Consider the following 16,279-nt stretch of genomic DNA (forward strand, 5'->3'; position numbering starts at 1 on the left):
TTACTAATCAATGCATGGATGTCAACCTTCTGGCACTCTACTGCCAGACCTTCTCTAGCATGTCAACCAAATTATACAGCTTCTTTTCCCACAGTGTTTGCAATGATTGTTTAATCAGACTTACATGTCTACAGTCTCTAGGTTTTGCACAATTTCCATAATCATCATTAAAAGAACATGTTTTTCTATCTATACTGCATAGACTTTGCTGCAGCCCAGTGTACCAATATTTTCATTAGTGATCATTTCAGTTAAAAACAGCAGTAAGAACAGTTGTTTTTAAGAACAAAAGCAGCCTTACTCTTAGCTGAGATGGCAGTGACAATCATTTGTTCCAGATGTGTCTGCTTGGATTGCTTATTATGCAGATGAACAATTGTGTTTTCTGCCTGGCAAGCAGCCAAGAGTACTGCCCAAGCTGTAGGATCATCTGAAAAGGTACAAATGCACGGAAGATGTCATTTTCAAATTAGACCACCAAACTATTGGAAAAATTAAACAAGTGGATGTACACAAAACATAAATCCTAAAGTATAAAGTGAACAAATCACTGCACCCTCAAGGCCTGAGTCACATAAAAAACTTGGTTCTTAGATGCTTATTATTGTTTAGGTCTCTAGTGCTTAGAGTGATGAACTGGAGAAATGGAGGCATATGATCCCTTTCAATCACAAAGTGCACTGGGTGACTTCTGACAGTCATTATCTCATAATACAACATGCTGCACAGGATTATTGGGAGAATAAAACTGGAAAGCCTATACTATATCTGCTGTCATGAGCTGCTAGAGGAAATACGAATATAATCAATAAAGAAATAAATTAGCATGTCATTTGTCCTTTTTGTCTTGAATCTATCAATCACTTGTTAAACTATATTCTTGAAAAGACCCTGGATGCAGGTCAAATTTAGAGTAAGAATTAGTAGCTCTAGATTTAAATATAAGTATCACCTGGAGAAAGATGAATTGCTTTTAGAATATTCTTTTTGTTTTCCTCTTTGTGACATCCTGTGGCCAGTTGATTAACTGCAGTATTCAGCAAGGCTTTCTGAACAAAAGAATACAGAGCAAATGCATATTTTGACTTTCTTAAATAGAAAGTATTGCTCCAAGGTGATCATATTTTCAATATCAAAAACACTAACCTTCCCATGATTTAGATCAAGAATACAAGCAATATTTCCTGCCACAGCTCCACCCTGTAAGAGCAAACATTGATTAAGAATGACGTTTCAGAATATTACAAAACTAACAGTACATAAGAATAATTCTGCTGCATTTGGCAAAAATGGTCAAATACACAGATTTAAATATTCTAACAAAATGAAGCCATCTTTTATCTTTTCCCTTGTATTTGTTTGTTAACATGGGATAAATCTGAATCGAAAGTAGTGGGACTGAGAGGGAACTAAGATCTTTTAAGAGGCAAAACTTCATCCCACTGGCTGATCCCTATGACTCCATAGGAGTTCGGGTGGATTTTGTATCCTCAATGATTTAATAGGTGATGAAGTTAACATTATTCATAGTTTTGCAGCAGGTGATTTATAACAGGTTGAAATTTTTCCCATTGATGGAATCACCTGTTTTCCTCTCCTGAATGGCTTTTTGCAGAGTACCTCATGGGAGGAGGTAGTTTACATTTTTCTTTACCACGAAAAGCAAAACTATAATGAAGTTCAAGAAAATAGCAGCAGATAGCTGCCATTTTTTTGGTGCTTGCCATTATCCATTGGAAAAATAAAGGTTTTTTTTTCAAGGAAGGAAAAAAAACTTCCTTCATATTCCTGATGGTATAGGGAGGAGGGTGAACTGGTCAGGGCCTAAGCATTGGTACCAACGGTACATTAGGGGAAAAAAGTGCTTAACAGCTGAATTAACATCTATTTGTCTAGTGAGAACAGCTCATTATTTAACCTTAGCTCTTAAGAAAGTGGTGACAAAGACAAAATAAATTTTGCAGGAACTACAAAATGCACATACATTCAAGGAAAAAATCAAAGCTACATTATGCAAGGAAGCAATACTTGTAGAGAATTGTGACTTCCACCACAAATAGAAGAGAATGTGCTTTTCAAAATAACAAGTATTCCCTATTATAGTTCTATTATATTCCCTATTATAGCCCTACTATAAACTATCTTTTCCACCAGCACATCTAAAGAGTTCCATGAATCAGCATACATGCATTTCAGCTAAGGAGAACTTCTGAGATTGTGCCAGATTCTAGCATTTCCAATAGACCTCAGTCTTTTCTCATTAACAACCCTCACATAATTGTGGAAGGACCCACTGTCACGATTTGTTTAGCTTATGATATTTACTTATTACATCTTTCACCCAACTTTCAGGACAGCTGTCCCCCAAAAGCAGCTTAGAAGTAATGTAAAACACTGTAAATAAAAATGCGATAAATATTACTGCAAAAGAAAAAAAAACCCTGCAGAACAGCTGGCAGGATCCTTCGCCCTGGACAACTGATGATAATGAGCCTATGGAAAGCTAAGAACAGGTTTCACAGGGCAGTCTTCTGAGAGGGTTGTCAACCTACCTTCCTCCATTTCTTTTCAAAGAACCTTTCACTTAGCAGGTAATAATAATAATGACTTGCGTCTGTGCGTATATGTGAACAAAAGGGTACAACTAAGCAAGCTGCTATGTTGGTGATTATCTTTTATGTTTTAAAAAATAATAATATGACAATTGACAAGTAGAACATGTTGAAGATATCTGCTTGTCAAAATGATTGAACTCTAATATTGATGCTAATTTTGAAAACTTTTTATTACCACGTGCTCATTTAATAAATCTGTAATTCAGCATGTATGTACTGCACTCTCATCTATGCATATTTACCTTGGCATTTTGTGGCACATACCGAGGGACCAGTCTTGACAGCAGGGACCAGAGGGCAGGGTTATCTGGGTTGCTTAGGCAAGAGACCATGGCAGAGTTAAAGTCACAATTCTCTATATAGTAGAATCTATCAACACAGACTGAAATTATGAAACATACTTTCGGTATAACTGTTTCTAACACAGATACTTCTAACCTATGCTTATAGTCCTTTTAATATAGTAAAGTAGTATCTTTGAAAAGATTTGTGAAAACAATTAATTAGCACCAACTGAAAAAACAATAAACAGGCTACACAGATTTAAATTTCAAAATAATATTGCTAGATGAACTGCATTTTTAAACCCTCCGCGGTTCAATTCAAACTAGATTCTAGATTTTGTTAAAATAATGTGGAGCAAATCACTTTTGCTAATCTGAAAACTGATAGTCATTCATATCTGATATCATCAATGAAGCACAATGAGGCCATAAAATCTATGTCCACCTGGGTGTTAGTTTGGCTATAAAAATCTGTTAGATATTAGTGAGCTTCCCAATTTTGAACGTTGCAACTATATTCTCAGTAATTTAACTCAATATAATTGATATGACAAATCAGTTGCTTCTAAATTCATTTACATGCAGTTCTCAGGTTATACCCACTTATTCAGCGACTATGCAAAATTATGATGGCACTGGATGAAGAGACTCACACAACTGAAGCATTGTCACTATGACATGTTCATGATGCAGGTGACGGGAAACTGGCTTGCCATTAGGAAAGTTGCAGCATCCCAAGATCTTATGGTCACCATTTGCTGCAACCTTCCCAACCAGCTTTCAAGTCAATGGGGAAGCTGCCATACCCACCCACACACACTGTAGTGCCTACCCGCAGTATCCCCAGTACTCACAATACTTGCTTGCTTATCCACACTTTGTAGTATCCACTCACAATCCATAGTGCCCACCTGCTATACCCGCCTGTAGCTCTCACCCACCAACCTGCTTGCCTGATACTTCCACCTCTTCCTACTTTGCTTTACTTAGTGGAGTTACGATAGCAACCAGGACTGCTGTTACATGACTTCATGCTTTACAACCACATTGCTTAGTGAAGGAAATTCCAGTCCCAGTTCCCATCATAATCTAAGGAGTACCTGCAAATGTTATTACATTTAACATAAATCACTTAACAGAGAATATCAGCAGGCAGTGTCTTGTTTAAACATCCTGACTTCCATTCTAAGTCAATAGTCTTACCTTACCTAAATGAAAATGTTAATAGTTTCCCCTAAATAATAGAATCAGTGTGAAAAATACTTCATATTAGCTGATAGGATATTTATCCTATCAGAAGGGGAAAGTAGTCATTTAATTACATCTACTTTTATTCTGAAGATATCTCAAACTGCAAACCTCTACCTTGACACAGTTCAAAGAGTGAAACCCACAGGGCAGCTGTTGCAAGTAAAACTCAAGAGGATTTCAACACAGCACCTTTCTTTGGGGAATGGGCGATAAGCAAAATTAACATTGCTTGCTTTATAGTTCACATACCTGTGGACAGCTTTAGAAACTTGTCTTTGAACAGCCAGATGTCTGCCTTGTAATGCATAGACAGCAGATGCAAGAAGGCACCTCTTATAAACATTGCCTTTTTTCCCTGTGTGCTTTAACAGTTCTTTAAGTGCTGCGGTTGCAAGTGTAGCATCCTGCTTGATCAGCCCTAAGCTGCACAAGGCTTGCAGGCTTTCCATATTAGGCTCCTGTAATATAGAACTGTAAACGCAACACAGAAAATTTATTACTCCAAGGACCATCACGTTAAGGTATAATATGAAGTGTCTGTTGCTTACTCGGCACAATATTTATAATTCAAAATGCTATCTTATACCTGAAAACCTTTATGTTTATGAAGTATTGCCAAATGCTGGCGGGGAGGGGGGGAGCGCTTGTTCTGCATTTAGAAGATCCTACATTTGGGCTTTTATCCCTAGTTGAAAGAAATCAGTTCCACCTCCATACTCTGCAGGCTTTATAGATTGGCTACCCCGTGGTGAAGATCCATCTGAAGTTCTCTGATCAATGGTCTGACTCAATAAGAACAGGTTTTCCTGTTTAAATGAATGTTTAGTCCTAAGAAACCATGCAGGGTATAGATTTATTTTGCTGAGTATGGCAATTACTATTCTTTGAATCTGTTTACACCAGTGACATTTATGATCCAGGACTAACGATAGTAATATTCAAATTTAGGTTCTGCTTATATATAGTCAAATAACTAGTCAAATAATTTCCCCTGATAACTCTCTTCCACGGAACAGTTTCTTTCAGAAACCACCATTTAACATACCTGACTATAAAAGCTACAAAACATCCCAAGGGGGGGGGGGGGAAAGTTTAATAAATGGCTGACTAATAAAAATTGGAGGCAGTAAAGTCATATTAACAGATAGCTTGGCAATTTGGCAATAGCTTTGCAATCTACTATTGTATTAAAGCAGGGGTGTCCAAACTTGGGAACTTTAAGATTTGTGGACTTCAACTCCCAGAATTCCCCAGCCAGCCATGCTGGCTGGGGAATTCTGGGAGTTGAAGTCCACAAGTCTTAAAGTTCCCAAGTTTGGACACCCCTGTATTAAAGTATATCATCATTCATTGAAAAGTGAGATAATGAATGAAATGTTCTCATGATTTACAAACGCAAATACTGTACGTGCTAGGTTATTTTTCTTTTCTTTTTTAATGTAATAGTATCATATATCCAAATTAACCTCATGAAAAAGATGGCAAAAGGGAACAAATTAATCTCAGCCCAAAGCTTGATTTTATTCATGCTCCCATCAGCCTTGATAAGAAATCTGATAGTGCTGGAGTTGGGGAAGAGAAGGCAGGTGCAGTAACCAACTCATCCATATTTCATTCTCAGCTATACTCAACTATGAACTAAATCCTAAAGGATCAAAAGTCAGGCACATAGTATTTTGACCTTATTCTCCCCCCCCCCCCTTTTCTTTCTGCGAATGTGAAAGGTAAAATACCCCATGCCAGGCCAATCTGGGATTTCCTTCCTATCTAAACTCACAAACTTCTGTATCTCTGTATGACTGAGAACAATTTTCCAACTGTACATCTTCTTATTCTGGGTGTTCTCATATTTTTAGGTACTCAGCCACTAGTGAGTCTGCTATTAAATAGAACACATGAAACAGGAATGTAATTGTAACCCTTGTAAAATAAGTTTTCTTCTTCAAAATTTGCCACCACCACCACCCCGCCCGCACCCCCAGGTTCATTCAATTCCTGCCAAGCTATAAATTTACATTTTGTGACTGCACTGTGCAATTCCTGAGGGGAGACATTTCCTGTTTTATCTTTCTTTTTTTGAAAGATGCTTCTGCAGACCAGGGATTCCTTCAAGTCAGCAAGGATTCCATTTTGCCTACAGTTCTCTAGGCTTATTAAAGGGGATTAGGATGATTCTAAAGTACTTTAATAGGTTTAGAGAAATACGCCTGTACTTACTCCTTACCATTTAAATAAGAGGGTCTTTGCAGCATCCACTCGGTTCTGTTTGTATTCTATTATTGCGAGGGCGGTTAATATATATGCTTTATCTTGCTCAGACTCTGCCATTGCAAGAGCTTTTTCATAAGCTAGGAATAAAAATGAGAAATTCAAAACAATGGCAAGTAGCAACCTTAATCAAATACTTGCCCAGGAGGGGATCTTTCTTTCTTTCTTTCTTTCTTTCTTTCTTTCTTTCTTTCTTTCTTTCTTTCTTTCTTTCTTTCTTTCTTTCTTTCTTCTTTCTTTCTTTCTCTCCCTCCCCCCCCTCTCTCACATGCACACACACACACACGCACACACACACACGTGGGGGGGGGGGAAGATATCCTGTGTTAGCAACTAAACTCCCAAATTTTGATTATGTAACAGCAGGATTCTGCAATGGCTGTAACTTAAAGCAAGGATTGTGAGTCCATTTTTCGTACCGTTGTAATTATGAGCAGTCGCTGAAAGAATGGCTGTAAATCAATGGCTATCTGTACTATTGTTTCTGATTTTGAAACAAGTAGGTTAAGAATTGCCCCCGATAGAAATTAAGACTTATTAGAGTTGATAGATAGTTCAACAATTTATGGCAGCACAATAAACAAGCATGGAACCAAACTGCAGCTCATGCCTAGGAAACAAAGTTAATTTGGGCAAAGTTTCAGAGGTAACTCACATTGTTAATATTTTTTGACTAAGCTGCACTTTGGAGGAAGATTTGATGAAATCAATCTATGACTATTCTTTATGGGGATTAAATGCTTGTGATCTTCATATTTTACTAAGTCAGTACAAAACCTAAATAGTGATTTTTACAGTTTCTTCAGGGAAGATACTGTACAACTGAAGCACTTACCCTTCTGACTTTCCTGGAAATATCCTTTCTTGAAGTAAGACAGAGCAATTCCTACAATATCATCAAATTCTATCAGATGAGTTGTCAAATAAGCCTTGATGGCATCATCACACTGCCCAAGAACACTTAAAAAAAACCAGGACTAATTAGAAAAAAATAAATCACAAACATAAATTCAACTAAAAATCAAAATTTGGGAATGAAATTTTTCCCTAATGAATAGTGCTTGATAATTTAGCAATTATGCAGTGGTATTACTTTGGATGTGATCATCTATCCGTGTTTTCCCAAAAACAAGACTGTATCATATTAATTTTTGCTCCAAAAGGCTTATTTTCCAGTTAGGTCTTCTTTTCAGAGAAACAGTATAAATTTCAAGCATGAATGGCGAAAATTAATGTGATAGTGTGGTGAATGGCATAAAAGTTCAGAATTGAACTGTTTGGCTATAAAGATATCTGAAGATAAAGTTTAACAGACTGAGTTTAACCTTACATCTTAATGTGTTTGAATCTTGTTTCCCCATTACATACTATTGGAACTGATTACCTAAGAGTTAACAGTAAGCGCTTTGCGCTTTGAGACATCAACATTTACAAGGGACATAGCTTAAGTGCTATTATCATTAGCCAGTGAGTGGGTGTAATTTTAAATATCTCTTTTATAATTTGGTAGTCTTTTTCTTTCAGTTTTAATGAGAGTTCCTGTTTAACTTCTTATTTACCCCCCAAAAAGAAAAGAAAATTATTTGCTGTCAAATTTTTGTGACGATTTCAGGAGGCTCTGGGTTTGCAAAAGAATGACTGGAAGCTCCTAAGTTGATTTCCGCAGTACTTTAAGACAGTGGCACCCAATCTTTGGGGCACCAGGGACTGGTTCCATGGAGAATGGGTTTTCCATGGACTGGAGGGGGTGTGGTTTCATGTGCTTTCTGCAACCTGCAGGTGGGGCTTCGCTTATTTGTGTGGCCTGGTTTCTGCCATGCCACAGACTGGTGCCAATCCACGAATCTGGGGTTGGGGACCCCTAGTTTAAGAGACATGGTTTTTATTTGCGACATACTTTCTACAACTGAGAATCTTAATTTGATAAGAATAATAATATGCTTCATTTGCAACTTACCAGAGTGATCTTCCATAATTTCTCATCACTATATTGTATCTTTCTCTGTCTTCAGAATTTGTCAGCAATAGGACTGCCCTGAAAAAAGTATCATAAATAAGACTTCCAAACAGTTCAGTTCAGTAGCTTTCCTATGAAATGCTTGAGAAATTAAAAATTCTATATTTTGATTATAGAAAGACACTTCTGATTTTGTATCTAGAGCTTTATCTTTATCATTGTGTTTGTTAAATTTTAGGTATATAAGTCTCACCAAAAGGATTACTGTGTTTCCCCGAAAATAAGACAGAGTCGTATAGACAGGGTCTTATTTTCTTTTGAGCCCAGGTCAACCTCATGGCTGCTGCTGTGTTGCAATATTTTCAGAGGGCTTATTTTAGCATATGCACCCAAAAGCTTAATTGGGCTTATTATCCGGGGAGGTCTTATTTTTAGGGAAACAGGGTAACAAAGAGGAGAAACAGAATTTCAGAACTGGAAAAGTATGACCTAAGGTTTGGATGGCATGACTTTCTATTATACAATAAAGTTAAAGCTAATGTAGCTTTTAAAAATCATTATATTAGAAGTGCCATATTAAGCATAGGGAATAAATATAATCCCAGGTTGGGCCCAAAAATGCCTTTATGTGTCTTGGTACAAGATACATTTCATTGAAAAGAAAAGCAGGCAAAGAGAGATGGTTAGCCTATTGACAGTTTTATAACAAGAGCATGGAGAATATAAAATAAAAGTAAGAGATCAATTGACTGAAGAGAGATTTAGTTTTGAATTGTTTCCATATACGTAGTTAAGAGAAAGATTTAAGATAGATAAGAAATTGGAATTGAACAGCAGAAGAAAGAATCTGAAATTGAATATATATTACAAACTTTCAAGTTGCAACTTTCTCCAATAAACTGGCACCTCGCTATTCATCATAAATTGATTTCAAGAGGTGTGATGAGTACCAAAAACAATGAGTACCAAACATTTTTTTCCAAAAGGAATACTGTATTGAGTCACAAAGCAGCAGACATCGACAAGTACTGGCTTGCACATTGAGTACCAAATGAATGATGAGTAACAAGACGAAATATTCATGTCAAAATGTGTTGAGTACCAAATTCAATGAGTTTCAAAGAAGTTGAGTACCAAAGGTACTAATGTACAAACTCCAACCTAGAAGATTCCAGAAGCTGAGATAAGGTTAAAAAGGGTTAGTTTCTAGTATGCTGCATACTTATTTCGTGCACCAAAAACTAACCCTTTCATACTTTCTCCTGACTTCCTTTATTGCCACTTATGTATGGTAAAAACTGTCTTTTATGCTTGTTGGATTTGCAAACAAAACAGATGTAGTGTCTCTTCCAACATGCACTGTTTATAAGTCGACTTTCTGTATGTACAAATGACGAGCATGTAATTGCCAAAATGTATAAACTTTTGTTGAAATTTGAAATGGAAAAATTATAAGTAAAAGAGCATGATAAAACAGGCTAAGAATATAGAAAACTGAATATATAGAATATATGTTGCTTACATTGTAAACTGCCTGGAGAGTGGGGTAAAGTGCTATGGGGTGGTATATAAGTCTAAATGCTATTGCTATAGTGGGGAACAATGGGAAAGTATGTGGCTGAAACATTTACCGTATTTTTCGGAGTATAAGATGCACCGCAGTATAAGATGCACCAAGGTTTTGAAGAGGCAAATTTTAAAAAAAGTAGGTAGGTAGAGAGAGGGAGAGAGAGAGAAATACAGTAGGTAGGTAGGGAGAGAGAGAGTAGTTAGATAGGTAGGTAGATAAAGGGAGAGAGAGAGAGAAATAAAGAGAGTGTAGGTAGGTAAGTAGAGGGATAGAGAGAGAGAAATAGAACGCGAGAGAGACAGAGAGAAATACAGTAGATAGGTAGGGAGAGAGGGTAGGTAGGTAGGTAGATAAAGGGATAGAGAGAGATAGAGAAATAGAGAACTACAGTAGGTAGGTAGGGAGAATGTGTGTGTAGGTAGGCAGGTAGGTAGAGGGAGAGAGAGAGAGAGAAATAGAGAGAAATACAGTAGATAGGTGTTTCTGCTGGCACAGCACTTGATCAATGTAATTTTCATCAATCAATTAAAAGAGCTTTCCAAAAGGAAAAAAAGTTTTTGCACTCTGCAAACCTCCCAAAAACGGGTCCATTTTTCACGAAAACGGATCCGTGTTTTTATTTTCAATGAATAGCCTTAGGGGGGCTTGCAGAGTGTTCCTGGAGGGGGGGGGCAAAAACGAGCAAAAAAGGCTTATAGAGTGCTGCTGGAGGCTGGGGGGCAAAAAAGGCCCATTTTTTGCTCATTTCTGCCTTCCCCAGCCCTCACGAGCTCTCTGAAAGCCTCCATAAGGCTATGCATGGCCATTTTGGTGAAGGGGCGGAGCTTCAGGAGCCAAAAAAATGCTGTATTCGATATATAAGACGCACCCAGATTTTCAGCCTCTTTTTTGAGAAAAAAAGGTGCATCTTATACTCCGAAAAATACGGTAATCTTAAGTGGCTGAAAAGACTGAAATTTTCTATAATGTTGTAAATTAAAAGACAACTTTAACGAAATAAATCAGAAAAATTAACTAGAATGTATAGAAGTACTTCAAATGTATGTTGGAAATGTGGAAAACATGACGGATCATTTTATAATGCCTAGTGAACTTATAAAAAAGCCAGAAAATTTTGAGTTCAAATACATACTGTGATACAAAGAGCTTTAAAAATTAATAGCCAATTGAAACCAGAATTATTCTTGTTGGGACTAATGGGTAGACAATTAGAAAAGAATTATGGAAGATTGCTTTTATATATAACTTCTGCTAGATGGTTATATGCACAAAAATAGAAAGACACTGAAAGACCCTGATGGACAAATGGCTGGTGAAGATGACAGAAATTAGCAATATAGCAAAATTAATTTGTTTGAATAGAAAAGATAATAAATACATTTATAGTGATTGGAAACTCCTAATGGACATTTTTGCTGAAAATTAAAAAAAAGTAACTTGTGATTTATGGGTTGGATAATTAGGAAAAGTAGACTACAGAAAGAAGGAAATTCTGTGGAATTTAGAGAGGGTAAAATATAAATACATTTGTAACTGCTGTGAGAAGAACAGAAGCTGCTACTCTATAATTTTTTCCTTTCTTTTTTCTATTTCTTCCTACAGTTTTAAAACTATTACTTTTCTTTACTTTCCTTATAAAATCATTCTGTAAGACTTAACAAAAACATGTGAGCCATTTCGTGAAGCGTTTAAAAACTTATGCTTCGAACAGTAGAAGTTACATCAGGAAGTTTAGCTAACAAGTGTAGTTATTTTAATCTTTTTCTACTTGTATTGCTTTTTTTAACTTTCAAGATAGAATTTAATACAACAGGAAAAACATTTAAACTTAACTATATTATTTTTGTCAAACAGAAGCCACTGAACATGATCTATGCTGCCTTTCAATTCTTTAACGGGATTTTCTAACATCTAAACATCTTTCAGTGACATCTGGCTTTACATTGCTACTATGTCAGACCAATCAAAATTATTTTAATTTTAATATATTTCTGGCATATACTGTATGTTGTATTTGCTGGAGAAAACATTGAACTGAAGCTGCCACTGATACTTCAAAATGTGTATTTAAGAAGGTTACCTTTGATACATATCTGCTGCCTGTTTTTTCAGCTGAAGATATTCATTCAAATAACCAAGCATTGTGAAAGCACATGCATCATTCTGGATTCTTTCTGGAGGGAAAAGTGCAAAATAAAAAAAAAGAAAATAGGGGAGTGTACAAAAACAATCTGAAATTTAGATTCCCAAAACAGGCTACTGGAACCATTTACAGAACTGAAAAGGAAATATTTCTGATAAACTATACTTATTCCATCATCTGTTGGTTAATGTACAAATGATAGGTGATTACCTCAGATACAACTATTTTCAAGAGCGCACATTTAAATCTTATTCTACACATTATCCTTTGCCATAGAACAGTTACTATCACAGGATATTTGGCAATTACATAGTCAGTACTAATAGGCTTTCCAATAGCTGTGGAGGGTACCAGACTGGGGAAGGTTATGTTGTAACTCGGAGCCTGGGTTTTACTTTTAGCGTGTTTGTAAAAGGAGTAAGGGAGAAAAGGGAAAGAAAGAGAAAAGAAAAGATGTATCACTCTTCTAGGTTTAGGCTATACAATGTGGGAGCATCTCCACTGGCTCATTGCCTTGTTCCCAATGGTGGCCAGCCTAAGTCTCTGGGATATTTAAAGACACACCAAAAATGTGGCAGTCCTTCTCTGCTTCTCTAGTCTCTGGAACGTAAATGTATACTGGAGAGGTTCACTGAGGTTCTACTAAACAGTCATGGCTAAGGATAAATTATAAATTGATTCTACATGAAGCCGCAATGAACTTGAAACTCATTGAAAGTTGCCCCAAACATGCTTTCTCTTTTCTGTTCCAAACCTCACAATAATCACTGGATTCCACTTTGACCAATCTAATTGAAACCATCTAGTATTTTAAATGTAGGATGGAGAGAGCCAGTTTGGTGTAGTAAAGGGCTGGCCTAGAAGCCAGGAGACTGAGTTCTAATCCTACTTTAGATATGAAAACCACCTGGTTGACTTTGGGCCCATGTCTTTTTCTCTCAGCCCAACTCACCTCACCGAGTTGTGGTTGTGGAAAAATAGAAGGGAGGGATGAGTACTATACACCTTGATTTGTATAGAATACAGGAGAGATTAAAAGAAACCTTTTTTTAAAAGTTACCTGTATATTTAGTTAAAGCAACTTGTGCTGTTGGAATAGCATTCATCTGAAGGATGTTGTACTTATATAGTTCAGTATTTCTGTTGGTTTTATCTTGTAAGGTTGAGCACACCCAGTAGGCGTAGCCTTTTGCGCCTTCCGTCTGTTGGAGAAGAACTGGAATTAACAACTACTCAATTAGGAAATCATTTTATTGTTATCCTGTTTCCCTGAAAATAAGCCCTCCCTGGATAATAAGCCCAATCGGGCTTTTGAATGCGTGCGCTAAAATAAGCCCTCCCCCGAAAATAAGTCCTCCCCGAAAATATTGCAAGACAGCAGCAGCCATGAGGTGACCACGTTCGCTGCCTCCAGCACCTCAAAAATAATAAGACCTCCCCGAAGATAAGTGCTTTTTTGGGGGGGAAACACGGTATTTAAGCACATGCCCAGGAATTAGGCATTGGGTTGATTTAGCTAACAACACAAATATACTGAGGGGAGAGACTGAATTGAAATTACAGCTCTGCTTCAGAACTGCCATAGAATGTGTCTGATTAAAGCAGCTTACATGCATGCTGAGTTCAGTGGTGTGTCTGAAGAGATCCATTGTTTCATAGCTACCAACAATTTCTGCAACAAAGGCCTACCAAGAGAAAAAGATAAAATTGAAACCTCAAATCTATCTGCATTGACAATACCTGCCACCAGCATAGCCTGCTTATTTCTCACCACAAGTTGATTAACAGGAAGTTAAAAATCAGGTACAGCAAAATGTTATTTGCATCTAGCTAGTTTCATTTACATCTACAGAATAACAACTCCAATCTTAGTAAATGCTTCCACGGTGTCTGAAAAAATAACCATAGGCCTTAAATGCCTTATCATAAACTGAAAATACCACTAAATGTAGTCATTGCTGAAGGTGCAGCATGTAAAAATCAACCACTTCTAGAAAAGAAAGTATCTTTTAATTTGAATGAAAAATGTTCTATATTAAATTTAAAGTTACACCAGTGTTTCTCTCCATCTCTTTTCCTAACTACCACCCAGCCAAATGTAGGGATAAACCAAGGCTTATATACTTTAAGTAACTTGCTATACTGGCAATTTGATTCTTAATAGGAATGATATTAAACATGTGCTGTTTAAATCCTAATAACGTTGCTAAATAAATATAAATTTGAAAAAAAATTAGACTCTACCTGTCCAATCCAACAGGTTAGATGGGAGGGTTCCAGAGACTGGGCTACTTTGAAAGCTTCATGCGCTTGCTGGAAGAGTTACATAAAATCAACACAGAATTATTAAATTTGGTGAAAAGGATTAAATATGTATTAAATGATTTTAAAAAGTACCGTGTTTCACCAAAAATACGACATGGTCTTATTTCTTTTTACTTACAAAATATGGCCTTTAGCTTATTATAGGGGAGGGCTTATTGTTTTGGGGTTGCCAGGTGGCTGCTCCCTTGCGAACTGGCTTCCGAAGAGCCGGGCACAGACTCAGGGGCGAAGCAGGCATGAGGTGACCAAGTTCATGAGCAACCGCCCGGCAAACCCCCTCTCCAGCTGGGCAGAGGGCCATTCTAGGGGGTATCCCTAAGGCGCCAAGTCACGTGGCGCTCTGCCCGCTCCCCAGCTCCCGCGGCTTGGCACATTAGGGATACCCCCTAGGTCAGTGCATGGAGCTCTGCCAGACTGGAGAAGGGGGTTGCGCGACCGCCTGTTCCGCCCCCAGCAGGCATGCCTCCTAGCCTCAACATGTCCGGGCCCAGCTCTCCCTGCAGCAGCCGCCGCCGCACTCCGAGCATAACATCTTCTCTGGTTCGAAACTCAAAAACTCGGCTGCCGAGTTCGGCCCAGACACGTTGAGGCTAGGAGGCATGCTTGTGGGGGCAGAACAGGTGCTCACGCAACCCCTTTTTCCAGCCAGGCAGAGCTCCATGCACTGACCTAGGGGGTATCCCTAATGTGCCAAGCCGCGGAAGCTGGGGAGCAGGCAGAGCTACCCTAAGGGGTATCCTGAAGGCGGCAAGCAATATGAGCGCCTTTCTCCCCCACCAGCTCCTGCGGCTTGGCATCTTCAGGATACCGCTATGTCAGTGAGCGGTGCTCTGCCTGGCCAGAGGGGTGTGTGTGTCTAGGAGGTTTATTTTCGGGGGGGGGGGCTTATATTTTTACCCACGCGAAAAATGTGACAAGGCTTTAGTTTCAGGACAGGTCGTATTTTTGGGGAAACACTATATACAGGTGAAACTCAAAAAATTAGAATATCGTGCAAAAATTCATTTATTTCAATAATGCAACTTAAAAGGTGCTTTTGGCAGTGTGGGCAGGTGCCAATTCCTGCTGGAAAATGAAGTCAGCATCCCCATAAAGCTCGTCTGCGGAAGGAAGCATAAGTGCTCCAAAATCTCCTGGTAGCTGGCTGCATTGACCCTGGACGTAATGAAGCACAGTGGACCAACACCAGCAGATGACATGGCTCCCCAAATCAACACTGACTGTGGAAACTTCACACTGGACTTCAAGCATCTTGCAGTGTGTGGCTCTCCATTCTTCCTCCATACTCTGGGTCCTTGGTTTCCAACTGAGATGCAAAAGTTGCTCTCATCAGAAAAGAGGACTTTGGACCACTGAGCAACAGACCAGGTGTTTTTCTTTAGCCCAGGTAAGACGCTTCTGACGTTGTTTGTTGTTCAGGAGCGGCCTGACAAGAGGAATACGACATTTGAAGCCCATATCCAGGATCCGTCTGTGTGTGGTGGCTCTTGATGCACAGACTCCAGCCTCAGTCCACTCCTTGTGAAAGTCCCCAACACTTTTGAATGGCCTTTTCCTGACAATCCTCTCCAGGCTGCGGTCATCCCTGCTGCTTGCGCACCTTTTTCTTCCACACTTTTCCCTTCCACATAACTTTCTATTAATGTGCTTTGAAACAGCACTTTGAGAACACCCAACTTCTTTTGCAATTACCTTTTGAGGCTTTCCCTCCTTATGGAGGGTGTCAATGATGGTTTTCTGCACAACCGTCAGGTCAGCAGTCTTTCCCATGATTGTGATTCCTACTGAACCAGACTGAGAGACCATTTAAAGACTCAGGAACCCTTTGCAGGTGTTATGGCTTAATTAGCTGATTAGGGTGGGACA

At 38.3% G+C, this 16,279-nt stretch overlaps 1 protein-coding gene across 1 annotated transcript in view; it reads right to left on the reverse strand.

Annotated features, from left to right (window-relative positions):
- The window catches only part of SKIC3 (SKI3 subunit of superkiller complex), a 50,454-nt gene that overhangs the window by 9,336 nt on the left and 24,839 nt on the right, over positions 1-16,279 (reverse strand). The window contains exons 24-35 of the mRNA XM_081940929.1: positions 14,333-14,401; positions 13,699-13,773; positions 13,149-13,290; positions 12,026-12,119; positions 8,376-8,453; positions 7,254-7,378; positions 6,375-6,498; positions 4,400-4,621; positions 2,858-2,930; positions 1,147-1,200; positions 953-1,049; positions 302-430 (exon numbers count right to left, since the gene is read on the reverse strand). Of these exons, the coding sequence (XP_081797055.1) occupies positions 302-430; positions 953-1,049; positions 1,147-1,200; positions 2,858-2,930; positions 4,400-4,621; positions 6,375-6,498; positions 7,254-7,378; positions 8,376-8,453; positions 12,026-12,119; positions 13,149-13,290; positions 13,699-13,773; positions 14,333-14,401 (1,282 nt within the window). The remainder of the gene's footprint in view (positions 1-301; positions 431-952; positions 1,050-1,146; positions 1,201-2,857; positions 2,931-4,399; positions 4,622-6,374; positions 6,499-7,253; positions 7,379-8,375; positions 8,454-12,025; positions 12,120-13,148; positions 13,291-13,698; positions 13,774-14,332; positions 14,402-16,279) is intronic.

The sequence above is a fragment of the Natrix helvetica genome (genome assembly GCF_964273705.1).
Source record: "Natrix helvetica genome assembly, chromosome: 2".
Lineage (NCBI taxonomy): Eukaryota > Metazoa > Chordata > Lepidosauria > Squamata > Natricidae > Natrix > Natrix helvetica.